This window comes from Lepisosteus oculatus, chromosome 8 (assembly GCF_040954835.1).
Source record: "Lepisosteus oculatus isolate fLepOcu1 chromosome 8, fLepOcu1.hap2, whole genome shotgun sequence".
Lineage (NCBI taxonomy): Eukaryota > Metazoa > Chordata > Actinopteri > Semionotiformes > Lepisosteidae > Lepisosteus > Lepisosteus oculatus.
In genome coordinates, this window is record NC_090703.1 from 653,676 (window position 1) to 677,510 (window position 23,835).

General features: G+C 36.1%; 1 protein-coding gene across 1 annotated transcript; it reads left to right on the forward strand.

The window, feature by feature from the left end:
• The first annotated feature begins 16,138 nt into the window (after window positions 1-16,138).
• Window positions 16,139-21,465, forward strand: LOC102684797 (alpha-1-antitrypsin homolog). Its single transcript, XM_015350072.2, has 5 exons — window positions 16,139-16,244; window positions 18,157-18,844; window positions 19,353-19,623; window positions 20,840-20,984; window positions 21,120-21,465. The coding sequence occupies exons 2-5, from the start codon at window positions 18,163-18,165 to the stop codon at window positions 21,309-21,311; spliced, it is 1,290 nt and encodes a 429-aa protein (XP_015205558.1). The 5' UTR covers window positions 16,139-16,244; window positions 18,157-18,162; the 3' UTR covers window positions 21,312-21,465.
• The last annotated feature ends 2,370 nt before the right edge of the window (window positions 21,466-23,835 follow it).

Genomic DNA, 23,835 nt, shown 5'->3' on the forward strand with positions numbered 1-23,835 from the left:
AGACTATAAAGAGAAAATGTTAAAGTGCATTTTGTTTATTTATAATAAGAGCAAAGGACTATCTAGGTACTGAAAATTTAATGATCCTTTATTTCTGGTGTGCATTTAAAACACAGTTAGAAATATACAGATCATGTATACATTTATGCACAGCATGAAAATCTGCAAATATAAGGGTAAATATTTCACTTTGGAAGTGATTCGTGTTGCTGAAAATTTATCTGACTGAAAAAAGTCAAAGATATTTTAGTTTCTTTCATTGCATGAGAAACTACTAGTTTCTATATGGTAAATTAGGGGGGCCTGCTCTGCTCTGTGCACATTAAACCAGATTTAGCGTGCAAGTGTAGCTTTTTGCCATATCACCCCCCATTTACTGGAAAGAAAGCATTTTTTAACCTTGAGTAAAAACAAAACAAGTTTGTGTCATTTTATACACAGTAGAAGGCACAAAACAAATTAAATAAATACTTGAGTTTTATATCTGAGTAAATTATACAGATTCTTGTTGAACTACTGAAAGCAAAAAACAAACAAACTATTAAGTGCTTCTATTCTAGTTAGCAGCTGTTTGCATTGCATATAACATTTAAATTAATTTGTCAATGAAACTGTAGAAAACACATTTTTCCAGAAGCTACTTTTCATGCTGAGTTGAATATGTATGATAAACTGTCCTGTATTACAGTTTTAGAATTCTATATTAGCTTATAATAACAAAAATGAATATTTTTTTCCTAGATACCTCTGGATTTGAAGCAATAGTTCAGCCAGTGAGGCCGTTTAGGACTTTCCAAAGCCTTTAATATTTCTTTCATCATTCACAGTAAATATCTGTTAGTGTGTAAATATGAAAGCATGTCACTCCTAAAAAAATCAGGCTACTGGAATACCAATTTCAATTTTGCATTGAAGAAATACATTTCTTTTTCAGAATAATTTATTTTCACTTTATTATATTCCATAAATACTTCTATAGTACCATCTTGTTAACTGCTGTATAATTATGTAAAGCACAAACGCTGTTTACACCTCTGTGACGGTGCTGTGGCAGATAAAGATTGACCATATACATTATTTAAAGTGAGAGAAATAATGTAAGAGATGTGTTTCTTATTAAGCCCTTACAGAATCAGATTCTACTACTAGTATTACTAGTGCTAATACTACCAAAGCTACTGATATCACACCTTTAATAGACACTAATGCAAACAATAGGAATAATACCAATTTACAAAATATTTTAACATTTCATATTAATGTTTTTTATAAATAATTAATCTATGAAATTATACTACTATTTTAAAATATTATTGTTTTTGCCTTTCTTAATTATTGGCTATAGTATGAGGACTGACGGTATGTGCTATTTGCATGTTTATGAAATTATTTTATTTCTTCTAAGACTGATTTGAAAAGATAAACCATAGAACAGTTTGAACAAAACACATTCTATGAAAATGGAATTCTAAATGCTACATTTAATTATTGTGAATACAGACATTTGGACAGAGAAAAAATGTAATGTATTCAGTAATGTCTGTGGTAAGTTTTCCTGGATTTCCTTGGCATATCATGGTGAGTTGGACATTCCTAAAATACTAAATACTGCAAAAATAATAACACAAAGCCTACTAAAGTGGCTCTTTAAAGGAGATTAGAAAAGGGCACTGCAGGTACTTCAGAGTTGGCAAGGATACAAACCATGAAACACAACACGCTTCGCTAATAATCCCTTATATGTCTGGCTATGATTTATATAGTGTTTCAATACTGAAGGCTGGTGTGATATACAGAATGCAGAGCCAATGCAATTAATCTTTTCTTAATTTTTTTGCATGAGCTGTATGTTTGTATTTCATGAATTTAATGCAAGATCTATATATATATTACCATTTTTCCTTTGACCTTTTTGATGCATACTTCCCAGCTCTTGCAAAAACATAGGTGGAGTCCAAGAAAAATTAGGTAATGAGTTAACTCCAAGAGTAGATAAATCTTTTCTTCTTGTAGCATTTCAAGATCATTATTTTTTAAATGTCATTGTGTATGTAATTGGAGGTGTTTGCTGGCTGCTCCTTGTGCATCTTGTTCTTACATAAGCTGACTCACTGCAAAATGATTCATTTGTTTTTTTTTTTACAGCTTTTTTCTGCATCTGTACTCTGGACCTCTAAATTAATTTCATTAGTGAATAGGGTCTGGGTGCTTTACTTCTTCTTGATTTGGCAAAGGGTGTGACAGCAGTTGGGTGTATTCCCACTTCTAAAGATAGACGTGGGTGTTGGCTCCTCTGTGGTCCAGTTAGAAACTTTGAAAATGGCTCCTTCACACAAGAAGGAAATCAGAAAGAAAGTAAGACAAATAATGCATATTTTTACAGATGTAAACTTCCTCCTATATTATTACCATATTTCACTGGGATGGTATGTGGTTTTGTGTTTGTTTTCTTTTGTTCCAGACTGTCTCCCTTCTGGAGCAGATTCCTTTAAAACCCCAATTTGTAGCCACATTAAGAAGGGTGTATTTCTCCATCACTACTAAAGAGGGATAAATAAACAGAGAAGTGCTAAGACACTTTTTTTAGTAGAATTCAGGTCTTATTCATCAATATTATACCAGTGCTCCTTCAGGTCTCACCACGAGAATGGTGCACATGCACTGTTTACAATTATCCACCATGTCAACTAAGAGTCTTGCAACACTACTTCCTTTATATCAGAGAAGTAGAAAACAGATTATGAGCTGAAAACATTCTTTGTTTGGGAACTAAAAACATTAGCCCATAAGTATTTGGTGAAGTAAAAAGCTCTGAAATGTTTATATTATAATGAACGACGAAGTCTAAACATAGTTTATTATAAAGCCTGCACGATTGCTCGATGCTGTTGTTATGAAGTCGTCTTAGTCCTGGCACCTAGTTCCCAGGCTTGGTGGCCTACTGTCATGGTGCAGAATGACAGAAAGTGCTCCACCTTCAGGATCAGGAAGAACGTTTGTTCTGTTAAACCTTCATAACATAAACTCCTGGGATGTGTTGTAGGTATGACTGACCATGTCTGAAAATCTGCAATGGTCTCACTCTTAAACACGAAGACACAAAGAAATCAGTGAAGCATGTAATAAAGTCAAAGGTATTGAAACTTGTGCATGATGCTTACTATTGACTCACAAAGAAATCTAATGTTTAACTATTAGGTAGCGTTTGGATTAATAAATAATAGTTTTGTACATATGGATGATAATAATAGATAATTTTCCAATCTTAAATTCCCTATGCTTAAAAATACTAAAAACTGGCAAGTTGTTTTAAAGCACTATAAACATCATATCTGTTTTCACTCTGGGTAATTCATCACTTGAGACAGTGAACAGTATTTATTTTATAGTCCGTACTAAAATGAATCATTATATTTAGAAATAAAGAAAGAACTATAAACCCAAAAGAAAGTTCCTGCAATCTATGTATTGATTACCGCGTACTACATGAGTGATTACAGATCATGGTTACACCAGAGCTAAAACAGTTTTGGATATGTACTGTGTGTGATAATAAATTACAAAATCACTGTACAATTCATATATTTCAGGGTAGTAATGAGGTTTAAATAAATAAAAAAATAGGAAAAATAAAAAGAAATCCTGACTGAACACTGAAACAATTTTTAAAACAGTAAAAAATAAGGAAGAATTTAGCTTTTCTTTTTCCTACGTAAAAAAGCTTTTCTGCAAAGATTGAACAGGTTTTAAAAATATCGCCTCTCTTCATAAAAGCAATTGAACAACTGATAAATAAAAATATTATTTTATTCTTTAAGTTATGAATTTTAAGGTCTATCACAATAAATTAAAATTCACATTTCAAGTTTTATTGCTAATAAACTGCCTATTACAATTTCTTTGATGCTATCCTATGACCAAAAATGCTGAAGTAGAATAAAAGTTCAGAGCTCTTGATATTTAGAATGATGTTTCCTGCAATCATAATGCCCCTGCATAATTTAGCTCTCCAGAATTGTTTGGTTATTAAAATCAAGGAACTGATTTTTCCTTAAATATGGGTATCATATTGGTCTATGCAGCTATATTATTTTTAAGGAAAAATGTAGGCCCATACAATTCAGAGTAACTGCATTTAATTCATTGTGTCCAAGGACGAAAGTAAACCAAATAACTAAAGCTATCATTATTTGTTTAGTAAACTCCCTTATCCAGGGCAATGTTAAAATCCCCTAGAACCACAAAAAGTAATGCTTGTTATTCTATAGGCCTATAAGCCCTGACTTTCAATAGTCTTTCTTCTCCTCAGATATTGATATTATGACAACCTCAGATACAGCTGTGTCTTGTTATTTAGTGCATAAAGAGAGGAGATTAAAACTGTTTGCAAGTATAGTATGTATTACATTTGATTTCCTCTCTCTGAGTTATAGTAGGGACCACGAAACTAACCCTTTATAAATACAATAAGTCATGGAAAAGCATTGGAAAAGGACTAACAAATGCCTTTTGGCTGTGTCAAATCTGACATGGTTCACCTTACTCAGCGTGTTCCACAGGGCTCTGTGTGAGGACCTTTACTATTGAATATTTATAGGTTGCATCACTCAGCATCATGGCCTTATGTTCACTGCTACACTCATGTGACTCATGCGACATGTAGCTCTCCCTGCCCTGCAAGGATTCGATCGCGCTCACTCTCAGGCTCTCAGCATGCACAGGGCTGCTCCCTAGGCAGCGACAGCGCCTCAGTGCCAGAAGAACGGCTCCTCTGCTGCGGCCAGGCTTACGCTCCCGAGATTTCAGAGGGGGGTGATGTCACTTCTGTAACCAGCTCAGTGCACAAGCCCTATCGGTATAAGCCAACCCTGCAGCAATGGTGTTAACTAACAAATGCTCTCCCTAATTTATTATTTCTATGGGTACGTGTTGCAGATGTCCACTTTCACTTTTTTATCTTGGTTTCGAAACCACTTGCTCTGTCTTTCGCAATAATCTAGTTCTACTTCTATTTCCATTAACGGGTCTCAACATTGCACGTCACTCCCTATTCTGATGATATATTGCTATATTTAGATAGTCTCCCAGCCTCTGCCTCAGCTATATAGATTTTTGATCAATTCAGCATGTAAAAGCCAGGGCATAAAATTAGTTGGTTCAAATCTTCATTACTACAGTTAATGAAGAAAGTCAGGCCACCTCTGGCATTGAGATAATGGTCTTGAGATTGAGATCTGTTCTCCTGTACATTGGCATCAAATTAGACTCTTTAAAAACATTTTAAAAAGGCATATTCTGTCTTGAACAAAGAATGTAATTTTTCCAATTCTTTTTTAGCTCATGTTTCATTATTTAAATTAAATTAAAAAAGGTCTTTCCTACCTTATGTTTTTCAGATATATGATTCCTCTTTCTGTTCCTTTAGGGTATGGGGATAAATTGCATAACAGAATTTCTGAATTCACATGTAAAACTAAGGGACCTAATAATACATTCTTCTACATGAAATATCTGCATCAGACCTAACTCTGTAAAACTTTAAATTTTATTTCTACTGCTGCTTACAGTTGATTTACTGTAATTCTGACAATCCTATATCTTGACATACACTTGAAGAAGGTCTGGTCTTTCTGTATATGTTCCAGAACTCAGTTAATACTAATGCTCCCCTTAGTCTGCATTATGGTTAAAAAATTACTTAATTAGAACTTGGCTTTTATCAGAAAGATTAATTTCCATTCTCCTATGCTTTATAATCATAAGCTACTTACAGGTTATTCCTGTTTCTTTTCCACAATTAAAAGAAAATAAGGAAATATCCATTCTTGTAAAATTTTGAATGAGAATAATCTTTGCCTGTTACAATTTTACAAGACAAGACAAGCTTCCTTGCTACTCTTTCTTTTTACTTATGTGTCTGTTCTGCAACATGTCTGTCTGTTAAGGAGCAAAGCTAGGCAATAAGGCTTTCTCTACTAATAATTTTCTTTTAGAAGACCATGCAAACCTTTAATAATTCGTACTATAATTAGATTAAAAATATTAATGTTACAGGTGAACAACTTTCCTTGGACAATATTGGAAGCAATATAAAGTCAGTTTCTCAAAATCCCAATAATCAACTGATTCACTTTATCTTTACAGAATGTAGTAACTATATTCTTGTTTGAGTGTCAGGTTAATTTTTACCCAATTTCTTCACCCCATTTTCAAGCATCCAGTTCCTATAATGCCAGTTTATTAAAATTATTGTGAGGAAAAGAAGACTGAAAGCAGATGAGTTTCATCCAATTGCATTGTCCAGCCAGCTTTACTTATTCCCTGGCAAACCCAACGGGTGGATGTCTTGAGGGACTGAGTTCTGAATCAGAAACCCAGTCCCTGACCGAGATGAAAATAATATGTTAACATAAACACCTTTTTACTTCTGAACATCTTTTTCAGATGTAAGTCTTTACAACTCAGTTTTCCATTATTATATTTCAGTAGTTTAGTAAAATTCTAATCATGATGAAACCAACAAATATAAAAGATTAAAATACTTAATACTTTGGAGATAATTTGCTGGCTGATGAAAGGTCAGTGATGGACAGAGATCAATGCTGTTACATTCCCCCCCAAATGATACACAAGACACCAGCCCAGATTTCAAACACCGAGCTAAGAGCAAGTTGGCTTGGCTGCAGTTTTGGAGGACAGAATGAATGAGAAGGGTGTATGATGCGCTTTGATCAAACAGATTCGGATATGCAGTGAATGAGAAGCACATATAATGCAGGCTTGAGCTGCTTTCATTAGATTTCGATATGCAGTGTTTCAGAAGAACACGGATGGTGAATGAAGTGAATCAGAAGCATGTAAGATGTGGGTGAAAGAGTGTGAGTCGGCGAACAGGTGCAGCACTAGCAGAATCTCAAACCAGCCTGAGATTGACGCGGAAGTAGAAAGAGAGCTACTGCTTGCTAAAATTTGCTAGCTGGATTGAATTAGAGCATTCCAAGCAGAACTCCCCAGAGAAGAAGAAATATCAGCTATGCATGTGGCTTAAAGCTTTGGAAGAGGGAAGAGTCGAGGCCCAAGACTAGACCAGGTAAAGGGTGCCACATTGCTGTAGGAGCCTGGGCCACAGTGTTCCGGACAGGCCTGGATCTGGTGCAGACAGGAGCCATGTGCTCGCACCCATGTGGGAGTCAGTGGCCAGGGGCTCCTGCAAGGCCAGCGAGAAAAACAAAAACAACAATTATAGGAAATGGAGAGAAAAGGGGGGGTGGAGGGAGAGTGGAGTGAACGGGTTAGGAAGGGAGAAAAGGAGATGGCAAAGGGAAGAAAGACAAAACGGTCGCAGTTGTTCAGAGTTTCTGGAGAGACAGATGACATCAGAAGAACTGAAAAAAGAGCAGATGGCATGGCAGTAGTGGGGCTGATTGTTTTTGAGCAGAGCACCGAGACTGAAAAGGCAAGAAAGCGACACCTGTCCTGATTTCTAGGAGACGAATGCAATGAAGGTAACTCAGCCCGGCAACTCCAAGTGTGAGCCATGTCTGTCTCTGGTGAAACAAAACGCCGAGTGTTAGAAAACATCCAGACAGAACTCCACTTGAACTTCTGTTAAAATACAATTTATAGTTGATATTATTGCTAACTGTATGTACCTCTGCATTTGTCTGTGAAGTGTTAGCTCAGCTTTGAATTTTGGCTTAATTGTTTGATTTTCCTTTCCAACTTCTAGAATGTTTGCAAGTCCTCCATTTTGGTATCATCTTCACATTTCACTGGTTTACTCAAAGTGCCAGAATCTGGATCAGTGATGTGAATTAAGAGTAGCAGTCCTTGTACAGATCCCTGTGGTACTGCACTAATTATATCATGCCACTTTAAAAACTCATCCCTTATCTGTACTCTCTGTTTTCTATTCATTAACCAATCCTCTATCCCAATTAGTGCATTATCTGCCTCATGAATTTTGGGAATTACTTTAGAAGGAAACATTTCAATAATGATCAAAGAACAAATTAGTTAAGCAAGCATTATGTTTACTAAACCCATATTTGGAGTTACCTACTAACAGGGTTAAGATCTTACTGCTTAGTACTTGTCACTTTTAAGGGCCTTTGTGCGTACTTTAGAAGGGCAGGGAGTAAATAAGGCAATATTTTTTTCTCGTTTGATTTAGTTTTTTAATTAAATGATTACACATTGGTTCACAAAATCTTCTAAAAGCGTTTATTTTTTTTCTGAGGAGGAAATCCGTAATTCAGTGCAACGAATGTTGTGTTTTAAATAAAGTTATTTTGTAGAAAAGAAAAATACAGTCTAGAGGCTCAGGAACAACAAAAAACAACTATAAAAACTTTATAAACTTTACTCCCCATTCATCAGACAGGATTATTCTGTCTCAAAATAAAATACAGTTGAGAACATTCCTGGTCTACGGAGAAACAGTGTATCATACCTTGCACTGTCAGCAGTGACCTGCTCTTGGTCCAGGACAGACAGTGCATGAGCCACAGTCACTGTACAGCTGGCCAGTACGGGTTTCTGGTTGTGCGGGCACGCCAAAAACCTTCGTACATCCTATTGTTGTTTACTATGAATACAACAACAACAACAACAAAAATAAGAATTAAAAAATCTATAAATATGAGAAATTAAAACTCTAGTAAAACATAGTCAGCAAATAAAAGTATTGTCATAGCTGCCCTCTTGTGGAACTCGGGCACAGAAGTAGAAGAAGAATCTTGAGCAATTTCCTGGCGGTCTGCAAACGGTTTTTTACGTTTGACCCCAATTGTTCACGGAATTTTTTCCAGGGCATTGAAAGTAAAATTGTGGATATATAAAAAGAATAATCTAAAATTAATAACAACACAAAATAAAACATGAATGGCAAAGAACCATTCCATTCGAGGTAGTTCACAACATTCCTGGAAGCCAAATACCAGTAAAATGTTTTTTTTTTTAATGAAGATGAAAAAACTTGCCTCGTCTGGAAAAAAAAAGCTTTCTTGGCTCTGACAAAATGTGGAATCATGAGAATCATAACAAATTTTACAGAAACGTCAGAATGCTTTACGATAGACGCGTGGTTTATGGCACCAGTCAGGCATTAGCGGATTTGATGCTCTTGGAAAATATTTTTCAGGCCATGGGTGGCTAAAGGCTCACACCGAGGTCTTGCATTGATTCATGTGTATGGAGGTTTTCCCGTTTTCATTGCAGCTACAGCTGATCTCATGGAGAGTGAGCTGAGGCGGGCCAAGCCAGCGTTGCAGTGGGAGTTTCAGAAGGCAGCTAGGAGGGATCCGCACGGCACACTCTCGCACAAACCTTGTCCCGGGACCGCAAGCAAAGGGAAATAAACCGTTTAAATAATTTGTATTGGGTGTTATGATCTGTGAAATGCACTTCAAGAGAAAAATATTTTAATGTGACTAAATATTCATTAAGGGGAACTCACCCTGGCGAACTTCTGTCGTCTGTTTGAAGGAGGGTATTGAGAAGGCCACCGCTGTTGAAAAAGACAGTCGGGGGATACAGCTAGGAGGAAAGGCCATAAAAACCGACACACCGCAAGTTCCAGCTCATCTGATTAGCGTGATTTTTGTTGACCTCGGTGTTGGCAGCTACCATGAACTAATCTTGTGTTACTAAGTGAGTAATTGAATGTGAGAGCTTATATATTTTTGTAATGAGCTGACAGCATATTTCCACTCCCGGCCCGAAAGGTTACTCTAATCAACATGGTCACGCTGTTTCTCTCAGAATGACAGTTTGTAAGAAACGAAATGACAAAACACTAAACTACGAAGGTCTTCCAGATGCCAGAGCGAGAAGTTAGCTGTTTGTGTGGAGAGACTGCTCTCTGAATCAATGTCAATCCAGAACACTTCTTGAGAAATTGAAATTAATAGTTTGTTATATTTTGTTGCTCCACATGGTTTGGATTCATACTCGAATTGTGTATATCACTTGACACTAATGTTAAACGTTAAATCAGTACTTTAAAGAAAATAGTCACATTTCAATATTGACGGTAATATAAGAAGGTTACTTTCAGGATTATAAATTCTGAAAGCTAAAAAATTCAATTAAAGGGTAGTTCACAGAGCTCCGTTTTTTAATCTGTAATTCAATCTGACTTGAAATGAGAAATATTGATTCAATACATTATTACTATTACTACTGCTACTACTAAGTGCTGTTATGATCATTATTACCTTTACTTCTACTACTGCTTTTATCATTGATATCACAAATCATTTATTGCCATGCTAGATTAAAATGTTATACTGATTTTATTTTTGTTTATGTGCACAATTCTGGCCAGTTGTATTGTTTACATGTAGAACACATCTCTATTACTATGACAATTCCTAACCACTTAGATAAGACAGAAGTAGAGTAGTTTAACATTATGTTTAACATTGTACTTCATGTTGTCTGTAGTGCTATATATATATATTAATAGTAATTGATACGTTATGTAATCCTTTTAGTTTATATAAGATGTTCTGACCTATACAAAAAAGTTTATTGTTGACAGCAGTGAATTTCTAATAATCTGGTAGCCAAATTAAGCATGGAAAATCCCTGAAGACACCACCTTCCATTACAGAGACTTGTGCAACAGTTTTTAATTCTCTGCACCACATCATCTCACTATACTGTAAGGCAGACAAATTGTCAGTAACAATATATCAGTGGTATTTTTATAACTGAATACAAACTCACACACTTAAAAGATTAGAATTTAAACGCGATAAGGAAAGTATAAATACGGTTTACATTTATCAGGCCACTAGATACAAATTAAGTAATATTCTTTTTATTTCAAAGGCATTTAAACTTTAAAGATTTTTTACCCGTATGGTGCAAATCGCTGTATTTCCTGTGTAAAACACACACACTTTGTACATATTACAATCAAAGCTTGCGGTGAGTTTTCTCCAGCCCATCAATCTGAATCAATCCAAAAGTGTAGGCTACGGTCTGGCAGTGTGTTAGTCATCAGATTCAATGCATTCAATGTTTGGATTGTTCTGTTTGTATAAACCAGATTGGTTTGCACTTAACCCTGTAATATATGCTAAACAATCCTCTAGATAGTACTCTAAACCTCACCAGTTACCATACTGGCAGGTCCTATAAACTCACAGAAATTGTAAGAAATATGCCATGTCATAAATTATGACATGAAACAGAGGTTTGTCAGATAGGTACATTTTTGTTCACTTAGATTGACAGTCAGGATATTAAAAATGGCACTGAAATTTACAGACACAGGTCACCAGGTCAAGGCTTTGTAAAACCTAGAAGAGTATGAAGCCATAAAAAATGAATAAAAATAATTTAAATAAACTGCGTGGCCACAGTTCTCCTTATCCATGATTTATTGTATTCTGTGCTTTCATACAAAGAATCATAGTTGCACAGATGAAAGTTAAAAAGAAACAATAAGACAGAATCACATTTTTCACATCAAGGATAAATGAAAACCATGATTTCATATATAAAAAGCAATTTTTAATTGTTGAACAGTTCTTGGATTTTCTGTAATACATTTTCATTTGAACTGTGGAGACAAAATTCAATGGCAGTAATCAATAATATACATTTCTAACTAGTTTGTTTATTATAAAGAAATTTAACAGCAATATAAAGCCAATGGTCTTTTTCATGACAGGCAAATGCAGTGCCTGCATAATGTAAATACATTACCATAACTTCATATAGGATCTTTCACATAACAAACCAGTTCTCTGGTTTGCACAGTACACTATTATGAAGAAATAGCAGTATCCCTAGCAGTAACCCTTGAGCTGCTTTCTTGAAACCTAATAAGAGGCAGTGGGGCACTATGCAAATTAATCCATAACAAAATCAGACTGCTTTCCAAAGTTCAGACATGCCCTTAAGCTACCACTGTCAATAGTTTCATAGCAAATTTAAAATAACCCATGTATTTTACACCCTGTAGACTGTAATTAAGTTATTTCTTTATTCTCAGTGGTTATTTTCTATTGCTTTCCAATTCATAACAAGTTTGAAAATAATTGTTTCTGAGCATTTTAAGGTTGCAATTGAATACATCCATATATTTATAAACAAGGGAGACGTGGTGTTGCAATGGTTAGCTTGATTGCTTGCAGAGCTTGGTCCCTGGGTTCAATCCCAGGGTGCTGTATGTGTGGAGTTTGCATGTTCTCCCCGTGTTTGCGTGGTTTTCACTGAGTGCTCCAGTTTCCTCCCATGCTCGCATATCCCACCTTATGCCATTGCTTGGCTTTGGTCTGCATTGGATAGAAAATGGATGGATGGATTTATAAATATTCATACAATAAGTGTAAAGCTCTTGATGATAGAAAAGAAAAATATTTTAATATGATGCTCTTCATACATTCTAAAAAGAAGCAGGAAGTAAATGGAAGACATAACAGCCCTCGCTTACCACGGAACTGTACTTTACAGATATGTTTCGTGTGAAAACTTTGTGCTATGCCCAAACTGCCTAACTTCAAATATTGTTATAAAGGTGTATACTTGTCAAAGACTTTGAATATAGCAATATACAAGGAAGAGAGGATTTATATTTTCTGTAACCAACAAATCCTAAATGGTTGCTTTATAATAAAGGGGGAAGACCCATTTTCAACAATAAAAAAAGATTTGGAGACAATTTAATTAATTTCCTTTTTGTGTGGCTAGAATGAAATATAATAACCTTCATCTTTGCTCAGTCCACCAACAATTTTTGTTTGAACATAGTGGCATATAAAGTACTGTATTTGCAAAAGGCTGTTGTTAAACCAAGAAAAATTACTTGATGTGTAATTGCAATTTAATACCACACGATGGCAGAAAAGGGTAAGATCAGAACACTAATTCAATTAAGTAAAGACTGTGATTAATAGATGCTAATTTTCCTAGTCTTATATGTAGTTTAATTCCTTCAGAGAAAAAAAAATCTTAATGTGTCTTTCAGTGTTTGGCTGCCATTGATGAAAAATATTCTGCTCTTTTATTTATTCAAGATCCTTTACATATCACTATATACTTCATATGTTTACCACCCTTGTATGAATGGAGGGGTATGAGGGGTATAACAAGAGTATATACACTTTTTAAAATAAAGATTAAAAATACAATTTGAATATGGAATTTGAACACTTTTGTTTTGATAAGTCAGCCTTGCATACTTAAGCAGTGTGCACCCATTCTTCTTTGCAAACTTGCTCAAGGTCTGTCAAGTGGTTGGTGATTGTTGATGGACAGAAGTTTTCAAATTTGGCCACACAATTTCAGTTGTATTCTAATCAAGACGTAGAATGGTCCGTTATAGCAGATTCACATTCTGCTTTTTAAGTGGTATTAAACTTTGGGTCATTGTCTTGCTAAAAAGAGAAGTTGTGTCCCAGTTTTAGGTCTGTAACAAACTGAAGTAGGTCTTTCTGAGAATCTGTAAAGCCTGTGAAGTTGCTCGACCAGCAGACTGAGACCAGGCTTCTCCAAGTGGTGATAATCTCTTGACCGTACACTGCAGAGGGCATTGTGGGATGAGTCAGTCAGAGAGCCCTCAGCTCTCCACAGCAAACTGACCCCTGCAGTGTTCCTGTTGCCTGCAGGCATGCAGTGCTGTCAGTGCATCTCTCCTAAAGCCAGCACTGGTCGACATTGCCTCCACTGTGATTGGTCGCGGTATTCATTGCTAAGAGATAGACAAGGGGTTAATAAAAAAAAGATTAATTCTCAAATAACATGAATTTTTGGGAAATGCATGTTTTGGGGGTTGAGAAATGGTTAATCGAAACTAGAGAAAGTCTTACAACTGCAATGCTGCTATTCTGATTCAACAACCTATATTACAGTATTGCTTCACCATCTTCTCGTTGTTTATGAAGGAATTTTGCTCTTGGGGATCTGAGGCAAGCACAGTGCTACAAATTAAATCCAGGATGGCAAGTTGTGATAGTGTTGTCCATGCCATTGTACCAGTGGGAACACCCTCCCGATGTGGTTATATGTAACAATAACCTCTGACACCATTACACAAATTGACATTAAATTAAGTTGAACTGGTTCTCAAGAAGCTTTTCATTAATCTTTTTGCAGCACATAAACCAATATCCAGAGTTTATTTTAAACAAGTGAAAATAAGTTAAATATTAATGCCCTGTGATGGACTGGCATCCTGTCCCACTGCTTGATGGGTTAGGCCCTGGCTCCACCTGCAACCCTGTGCTGGATTAGTGGATTAGAAAAAGGATGGATAGATGAAAATGAAATGTTAAATCAACTAAACTGACTGTGTTTCTATAAAATTATCCAAATCATTACCTATTTTATATTCAACAGCTTGTTAAGGCCTATAGAATATTAACAAAAAAAATCAGCACTTTGCATAAAAATAAAATGCAATTATGTGTTTTTGTTTTGCTATTGTTGGTACTTTATAGGTATCAAAGCTTTCAATGAAAAACAATGTCATGTACTAGACAGTATCTTAAAGGCATATGAATCCAGAACATTTTCACAGATTCAACTGATCTTTCTGTTGTTATAGCTCAGGGACATTTGTAGGTACCACAAGCATATACTGTACATGCATACAAGAAATATTTAAAACCCTCTATTTTGCTCAATCAGGGTAGGAAAATGTGCCATCCAAGAAAGAAAGCAGAGTGGAGAAGCAGGGGATTTATGTAACATCCACCCACACAACACTGTGCAGAGGGGAAAAAATAAACTTACTTATAAGCAGCTAATTTTAAACCCAATTATGTTTACTTTTCATATTATTGAGAAAAACAGCATAATATTGCAACACTTTGCTTCCTGTAAGATGACTGACTGGATGATTAGTATGCCTTGTTTTTTATTTCTAAACCACAGCTGTATTTGTATGAAAAGCTGTGCTCTGCAAGCATGACGAAAGGGTTGAGTAAGCCAGTCCATGTTGACCGCTAACTGCACAAACCTGTCTCAACACCAGGCTGTGCTCCAGGCAGCTCTGGAAAGTGACTACATTAGAACAGAGGCTGCAGTGGTTACAATCTGTGTAGTTGAGAAAATCTCTGTGTCCTGTTGTATCACTTTCAGCAGAACTTTCATAATTCTGATCTACAAATCAGGGAAAAGTAGTCAACCCTGCAGAGAGCTGGTTGTCTACACAGTTAGTTCTGTAATTGTCACTCATCCTAATCGTGAACAGGTTAAAAGTAAATTTTATAAAAATAAGAATGATTGAAATAATACGTTTTTACTGTTATACTTTCATATTTTTATATTAAATTCCTTAAAAATATTTTGCAATCTATGCTGTGATTGTGTAATATACTGTACATACCTGTAGCTCAATAGTCTTGACAGCTCTTGTTTAAAATTATAAGAATGCTTCAAACTATGGATTACTGCTGTACTACTGTACTTCTTTCTCATTTATTTATAAATGACACAAATTGAATACAGTGCAAAGGTACTCTTCTAAAGAATTTTAATTACCTTGGCAGTTAATATTGAAAATACACATTACGTACACATTGAAAAACATATATTGCAACACATTAACTTCCACAGCTGATCATACAATCTGATTTATTTTATTGAACTCCAGGGCTATTTTTATGTGTTCTAACAACAAATGTTATAGAATGATTTTTATATTTTATTAGTTAGTGATAAAATTGCTGATTACATATTTTCAATACAACATTTTCCCAACAGGAAAGCCAGTGTACATATGTATATACAGATGTGTAAAACATCTGTTCTATATAAAACAATCAAGTGTTTTTATATTAATGTAGCCAAAGTGTAACATATTACCTAATTGAGAGCAGCATTGTGGGTGTCTGGAGGGTTATGAACACAGAAAGACTAAGGCCTGGGACTTGTTCTATAAACGGAAACAGAGACGTTTAGGGTCACCACGATTGGCTGCTGATGTAGCAGGTGACAAATTACATTCATTGTCTTTGAACAGTTAATTTCTTGTACTGTAAAATGAAAAATAAAAATGGAAAATGAAACCAGAAAGCTAGGTTCCGAACAGCATATTTCCTCAGTTTTTCAGTGACTGTGTGGGACCCAGGGGATGGTGAAAGCTGACGGGACTAGAGAGTCGCAAATCATCGGAGGGGCCAGAGGTTGGATTCTGGTTAATGTTTAGAAAACCTATCCGCCTGAAAAAGGTATAAATTCTACATAAAGCCAGCAAAAAAGTCTGGACGTGGGAGGAGACCTATCTGGTAAGCATACACTTAAATATTTTTTTGTTACAAAGAATGTTAAAAAGTAGAAAACACACTAAATATAACAAAATAACACGGTTTCATACAAAATATTGAACAGTACTCAAGAACTCAATTTACAGCCAGTGTTCATTTTAAGAAAAGGGTTTTCAGGATTAAGCTTCAGGCGTTTGCTTTTTTTCAGATCATTGATGTGTCAAATAGGTCCCACTGTGGGACCAGGCTTGGAAAACGTGTCTTCTACATATTACAGCACTCGGCTCAGGGCTTCCTCAGCAATCCTGTGGATAATTCCCCAGTGGGAAGTGATGTGATCAATGCCAAAAGGCAAAAACAGATCTGCTCCTTTAGGCTGAAATACAGTATTTTCCAACTGTAAAAGAAACCCCATATTCTAGAGATGAATATCTATGTATCCAATTTTGCTATTTTGAGAAACTCAGCTTTTGTTGTTCCCTGCAGCCCCCATGAAAAAGCATGCTAAAATGAAATTAAATTTGCTGTTTATGTTTTTTTAACAAATTATTATGAATTTGAAAAGCCAAATCAGAAATGTCAAGTATTATTATTTATTTTTACAATTTACAAGTCAAGAAATTACATATCACACTCTGTTGCCAGATGTTTGCTTCAGTTTAGCTATGTGACTCATTCTTCACTTACAGTGATTTTAAATATCACTGTGGGCTATGGGCCAACAGAAATATAGAAAATTTCTAAAGTAATCAGTATTTATAGATAACAGACATGAGGCTAGGCTCTCAGAGCATGGAGTCTTCTCTAGTAAATGAACACGCTAGCACTGTGACACACAGTTTAGTGTCACATAATGCTGATTAAGCAAAAGCTTAGTAGGCACTAGTGAATGTGCCTCCAAGAGTCATCACACTGTTGCTTTTGTCTTAGACTTCTGTGCTATGCTATAATAATGCATAAGCACAATGCATTAAGATCAGTAATGACTTTCCAGTCTTCAGCCTCCCCCACTGTGGTACTCTCACGGTCACTGTCATAGGACTGTCACTAACTGCAATATGAAACAAAAGGTGAAATAATTTGTTAAGGTTTTTGAAATGATGTCAATGAGAATTGGACATCAAAATTAGGCTTTATTAGCTATTTAATGCTTTAATTTTTTGACACCTAATGCAAGTATGTTTAATTTACAAAGCTGATATTTTAGACACCAGTTAATATGATATTTACATGGAACCAAGTGTTCCATCTATGGTACTGTACATGCACATAAAAAAGTGGGCTGGACTAAAGGCAAAAATTTAAGTCAACTGGACTCGAGACAGCAACACATATTATATATTTTTATACCAGTACATATATATAATGAATTTTGTACTTAAATACATTTTTAAACAAATGTCTCCTGCCCATCTATATCTTTTTATCACCGTTAACACTGACATCCCTCACCTTTTGCCTCCCTGCCCAGCTGCTCTTCTCCTGATCTGTGCCTTTTACAACTTCATCCTGGAACTGTTTTGAAAACTCTTTGGTCTTCATAGTTGAATCTTGAAATTCACTATGTGACTGAGGGACTTTGCAGAGACCTGCAGAGATATACTTATTCTGAAATCAATGGCACTACTATTATTCTGCACAGACAGAGGCAATTTGACTAATCCTGTGACTTATCAAAGTAATTCTGTTCCCTGAACTAATTTAGGTTTGGCAAAGCAAAGGGTAGAATACTTAAGCAATCAACAATTCTTTCTCATATAAATTCAAGCTCAGGATTTTAAAAATGTGTAACAGGTCCCCTTATAGTCTATGGTGTTCCCAAGTCAATAATGTTCGAGGATGTATTATTGTATTTAGTAAAAGAAGCATGTCCTGTACGTTAACCATAAGCTGCTTTTAAGGAGCAGTAATGGAAAACTTGTTCTCTTTCCAGGTGAAAATGAGGCTGTTCCTTAATGCAGGTGTGATTGCAGCACTGCTTTTGTGTGGTGTGTGGGCTGCTCCTCACCACGGCAATCCTGAGGAGCATTCCTACACCAAAGAGCACCACGACCACCTCCATCATGGGAATCAGGAAACTCACGAGCATAAGCAGTGTGAAAGGTCTTGCAACCAGCTAGCACCTGCCAACGCTGACTTCGCCTTTGCTTTGTACAAGCACTTGAAATCTCAGTCCCAAAAAGAAGCAAAAAACATCTTCTTCTCTCCCCTGAGTATATCCACAGCCCTTTCTATGTTGTCCCTGGGAGCCAAGGGTGCCACACATGATCAGATCTTTCAGGCTCTCGGCTTCAGTGAAGCCCAGGTCAATGAGACGCAAGTCAATGAGGGGTTTGAACACCTGTACCACATGCTGGGGCATAGCCAGGAGCAGCTTCAGCTGGAAGCTGGGAACGCAGTTGTCACCGATGATGAGTTTAAACCATCTCATCAGTTTCTGACTGATGCCAAACACTATTATCAGACAGAGGGTTTCACTGTAGATTTCCACAAGCCAGATGAAGCCAAGCAGACAATAAACAACTTTATTGAGAAGAAGACTCATGGCAAAATTAAGGACCTGATAAAAGATCTGGACCCGGGCACTGTAATGGTCCTTCTGAACTACATGTTTTTCAAAGGTAAGATGTCACCCGTTATTAACTCAAGAAAAAAACCCACAAGGATGAGACAGGTTCCTTTTTTTTTGTTTTTGCTTATAAAACTACTGAATTATCTCACACATAAACCTATGAGAAAAATCTATAGGAAACAATTTATGTCAATCATTTTCAAGAGTGAAACTGTCTTTACCCTATATGCTAAAGTAATGAAACTTTGCTCCATGTCTTCAACAACAACAAGCCTCAGGCCTGAATTAAATTGCACGCCACTAACCCGGAGCTTGATGGGAACATTCCATTGGGTACAAGCAAGAACCACTAGGAAAACAAAATGCCACCAACGAGTACTGGGTTTTTGATTTGTGATTGGTGGTGTAAGTTCACATTAATAAATTAATAAGAAAATGGCTAAATGATTATAAATCAGATACAAATACATGCACTACAATGTTAACTGTACAGTAAAATTAATTCTGAATTCTTGATTCAAAGATTTAAAACAGTTTTTTTTATTTTTTATCCTTAGGAAAGTGGGAAAAGCCTTTTGAAGAGAAATACACTTCTAAAGGTGATTTCCATGTCAGCAAAGATAAAACAGTGTCTGTGGACATGATGAAAAGGACCGGACGATATCTCTTTTATTACGATCAACAGAATTCTACTTCAGTGCTGATGCTGCCTTACAGAGGAAATGCTTCTATGATGGTTGTTTTACCTGATGAAGGCAAAATGGAAACAGTAGAGGAATTTATAAGTAAAGATGACATTAAAAGATGGCATGATTCACTGTTCAGAAGGTAAGATGCCAGTTGTGTATGCCTTGCAATTTATCTGAGCAAGAGCAACTGGGATGAAAGAAATACAATTTAGCATTGCTGTTCTGTGTTGTGGTTATCAGTACAGCATTTGCATCATGCGGCCATAATTCCTCTAACTGAAATCTGCTCCATGCTCATAACACATTTTCTTAAAGTATAAGAAATAACTTTGGACATAAAACTTCTGTTTCTCCCTGCTTTAATAATTACTTAAAATGCTGAAGTCAAAAACCTTAATTATTAAGTCATTAATAGTGCTTAATAATAATGTAATATTATATGAAATATTCAACCCTACAGTGATCTGCAAAATATGAACTAGGTCCATGATGGTGGGTTTACAATTGACATACAGTTACCCATCTGAATGTCCACATCAGGTTACAATGTCTGATTTATGAGTGCATCAATGCCTTCATATAATGAATGCCCATGTTAGAAGCACTGTAATTAGCATGCTGAAAAGAGAAGAAAGAAAACATAACGTTTCAGCTGTGGTGCCTTCTTTATACCCGAAGAAGGCTCCACAGCCAAAACATGTTTGCTTTCTTCTCTTTTCAGCATGAAATAAACCTATTCCTTGTTCATTTGCAGCTTACACATGCTGACGCAGCTAACCACCTGAACTACTGTAATGAGCATGTTCTTTTACAATGAAGTGAACAGAAACCAGACTGTAGTGTCATGTTGTTGCAATAATAATCCTGCTCAGTATGAGAGTAAACACAAGTTCAGACATTAGTGCTTGGCTTAGGAGCCGATGGTGAGGAGCTGCCATCTTTGGGGCTCTGACTGAAACTTAGGGGGATCCCTGAACATTCCCCAAAACTCACTGAACAAACATTCTTAATTGAGTAGAGATCCATGAGTATCATATCATACTATTTCTGATGTCTCATTCATTCCAAATAAATAACGGAAACATAGACTGTTAAAGCATTCAATATCTTTTTTGATCTCAGACTTCTAGTTCTGAAACCCTAAGCTGTTTCGGTACTAGCAAAACCAGTCATAAACTGTCACACTAATAACATTCTTAATCAAATTATGTTTATGTACATTAACTGTGTTTACTTATATTTTATTAAATAAGTTTAAAGCCTGTGTATTAACTTGCACAGAGATTTTGTTTTCTCCTGCTGTATGAGATTTTCAAGTGAACATAAATGAATACTTTCTCTTGATTTATTTACAGTTCTCTGGATGTTGAAATGCCCAAATATTCTGTTTCTGCATCCTATTCCCTGAAAGAGATACTGATAGAGATGGGAATCGTTAACGTGTTTGGTCAACATGCAGATCTGTCTGGAATTTCAGAGGTTCCACTAAAGGTGTCAAAGGTACGTTGGCATAGAGTGCCTTTTTGTTTTGCTCATGAGGAGTTAGTTACTTCACAATGCAATAGAAAGGAATAGATTTGTCTTAAGTCATCCTTTTCACTCTACTCTACTTTGCACTGTTTATTCTTTTTGCAGGTGGCTCACAGAGCTGTGCTGAGTGTGGACGAGAGGGGCACAGAGGCTGCAGCAGCCACGGGCATTGATGTGATGCCCATGTCCATGCCTTTCTCAATGGTTATAAACCGCCCCTTCATCCTGCTCATCCTAGAGGAGACCACCGAGAGCATCCTCTTCATGGGCAAGATAACAGACCCTACAGCGCAGTGAAGGCACTATGCAAACACCGCCATCTGGGCACTTACTGTTAATCTTTACTGTTATAGTTATGCTTGCATGGAAAAGTAACCTTTTACATTGTACTGTACATTGAAAAAACAGTAAAACAAAATATTACATGAATTAAAGTCACAAGATATGTCAAGTGTCAATTTTATTTCCTAAGACTGTTCTTAGTTTTGTAACATGAAACAGTAACCTGAGTTTTTTTATTTAATGGAAATGGTGCTACACAGATAGCAATTTCCTATTTGTGTCTTAGAAATATTACAAATCTCATGTTTGTCACAAGAGAATGGCTTAACTACACTCACTCCTTTCTGTCACAATAGCAGCATGTGCCCTGTTGGAGAATTATTGGTTGAAATAAATATGAAATGATAACTAATCAAAATGTGGGCTTATCAAACTCAGTCACATAATAGAAGGTACTGCAGTGTTTATTTATATTTCATCATGTTTATCCCCATGAAATCTTAAGGCTATTTTAAAGAAGGGAAATAAAAACAGGTTTTAGAAATGTTGGGATAAAAAAAGAAATCATATCAGAAAATATTAAGCTTATATTCATGCTATTATTTTTGAACAACCATGAAATATATCTGCAGGTTATTGAAAAAGGTTTTCAATTTCACATCCGTATTGGGCACATTTTCTCAATATCTGTAGAAAACAGACTGTTTTAAAGAAATTTATAACTATATTTGTTTTGCCTTTGAATATAAATCTTTTGATGAAGCTGTTGGAATAGTAAGAATAATGACAATTGCTCTAGGCAGGAGCCCGACAATAGTAATTTTCTGTCACCATCAAGTAATATTGACCTTGTTATTAATTTCAAAGTTTGAGCATACTTTACTTATAACTTATAATGTCTTGATTGCTCTGATGTGCACGAAGACAAAGGCTGTATATGGAGATCACAAAGGGAAGCTGGAACAGGGGTCCAGTCAAAACAGGTAACTGGTCACAAAGGTAAAACTAACACACCTGAGCTTCACTTTCAGGTGTATTCATTTTGACCAGATGACTGCAGTTTTACATTCAGCAGTGCTTTTATTTACATGCAGAAAGTAAAAATTATACTAATAAGTGACTCCATTGATGTGAGGACTTAATCCAAATCCTTTTTTTACTTGAATTGTTGAGCATACATAAGATTTCATATGCAGTGTTAGTGTCATGTTGATATTTTATGTACTATATTTACATTTCATTTTAAATTTGCAATACTGATTTCTTATTGAATGTTTATGGTATTCAACAAAGTGTTGCAACATGCTGTAGTTGTGCATTGCGAGCCTTTCTGACAGTGCAGATGAACAAATCTGGAGACTGGAGGGGTGAATGACCCACTTGGACCTTAACAATGCTGGCTGGAGCAGGTTTGCTGATGCCCAGAGGGTTCCAGGTCAGTTGGGCTCAATGTGTGTAATCCTGCGCAAGTTACTGAAGCTCCTTGAACTCTGTCCTCCAGATGTGACAGGAAAGCAGAATCAAGGGAAATAAGGGACAAGGGACTTTGCAGTAGCAGCAGCTGCTGATGCTGTTTCCCCTGCTAGCATCCGTAACAGAGACATGGCGGTGTACTGAGACGGTTCCACAATTGCCCACATAATAAGCAGCTTTAGAGCTGAAAGTTTGTTTGTGTTGCAGTCCTGTATTTTTCCATTAATAACAACAAAAACAACAACAACAAAAACAACAACAGTTATAATAATGAGAAAATAAATGATCAATAATAACACAACTATATGTTGTCACCTTATAGTTGCAAAGAAACTATTATTATGAACTTCTAAAAGCACAGATACATCATGGTTCATGGTCCAGGTAAGATTCAATACAAAATATATTTTAATATTTATGGAACTGGAACAACCGATTTATAATATCGGTTATACATTTTATTTATAAAAATATTTTTTTAGGAGACTCAGGTCCTTTGGTGTGTGTGGAACACTGCTACACATTTTTTATGAATCAGTGGTGGCAGCGGCCATCTTCTACGCTGTGGTGTGCTGGGGCAGCAGCATCATGACAAAAGATGCAAATAGGCTTAATAAACTCATCAAGAAGGCTGGCACTGTGCTGGGGATGAGCCTTGACCCCATGGAGGTGGTGGCTGAGAGGAGAATGCTGACCAAGCTCACAGCCATCATGAACAACACCTCTCATCCGCTTCAAGGGACTGTTACTGGGCAGCGGAGCACATTTAGCAATAGACTGCTCCAGCTACGGTGTTCAAGGGAACGTTTCTGCAGGTCTTTCCTCCCGGCGGCTGTCAGGGTGTATAACGATGCCCTTGGCTAGGACTTTTAGCCCTTCATTTGCTCCTCTATGGACAGCATGTTTACTCCATTGTACTTTTTGGACAATGAGTCTGTATAAACCTATGCACATTTTGCACATATTTTATTGTTTTTACAGTGACTATGATCAGCACATTTTGCACACACCTATGTATTTATTTTTATTTATCTTGTCTGTCTTTTGTTTTATAACTATTCTGATG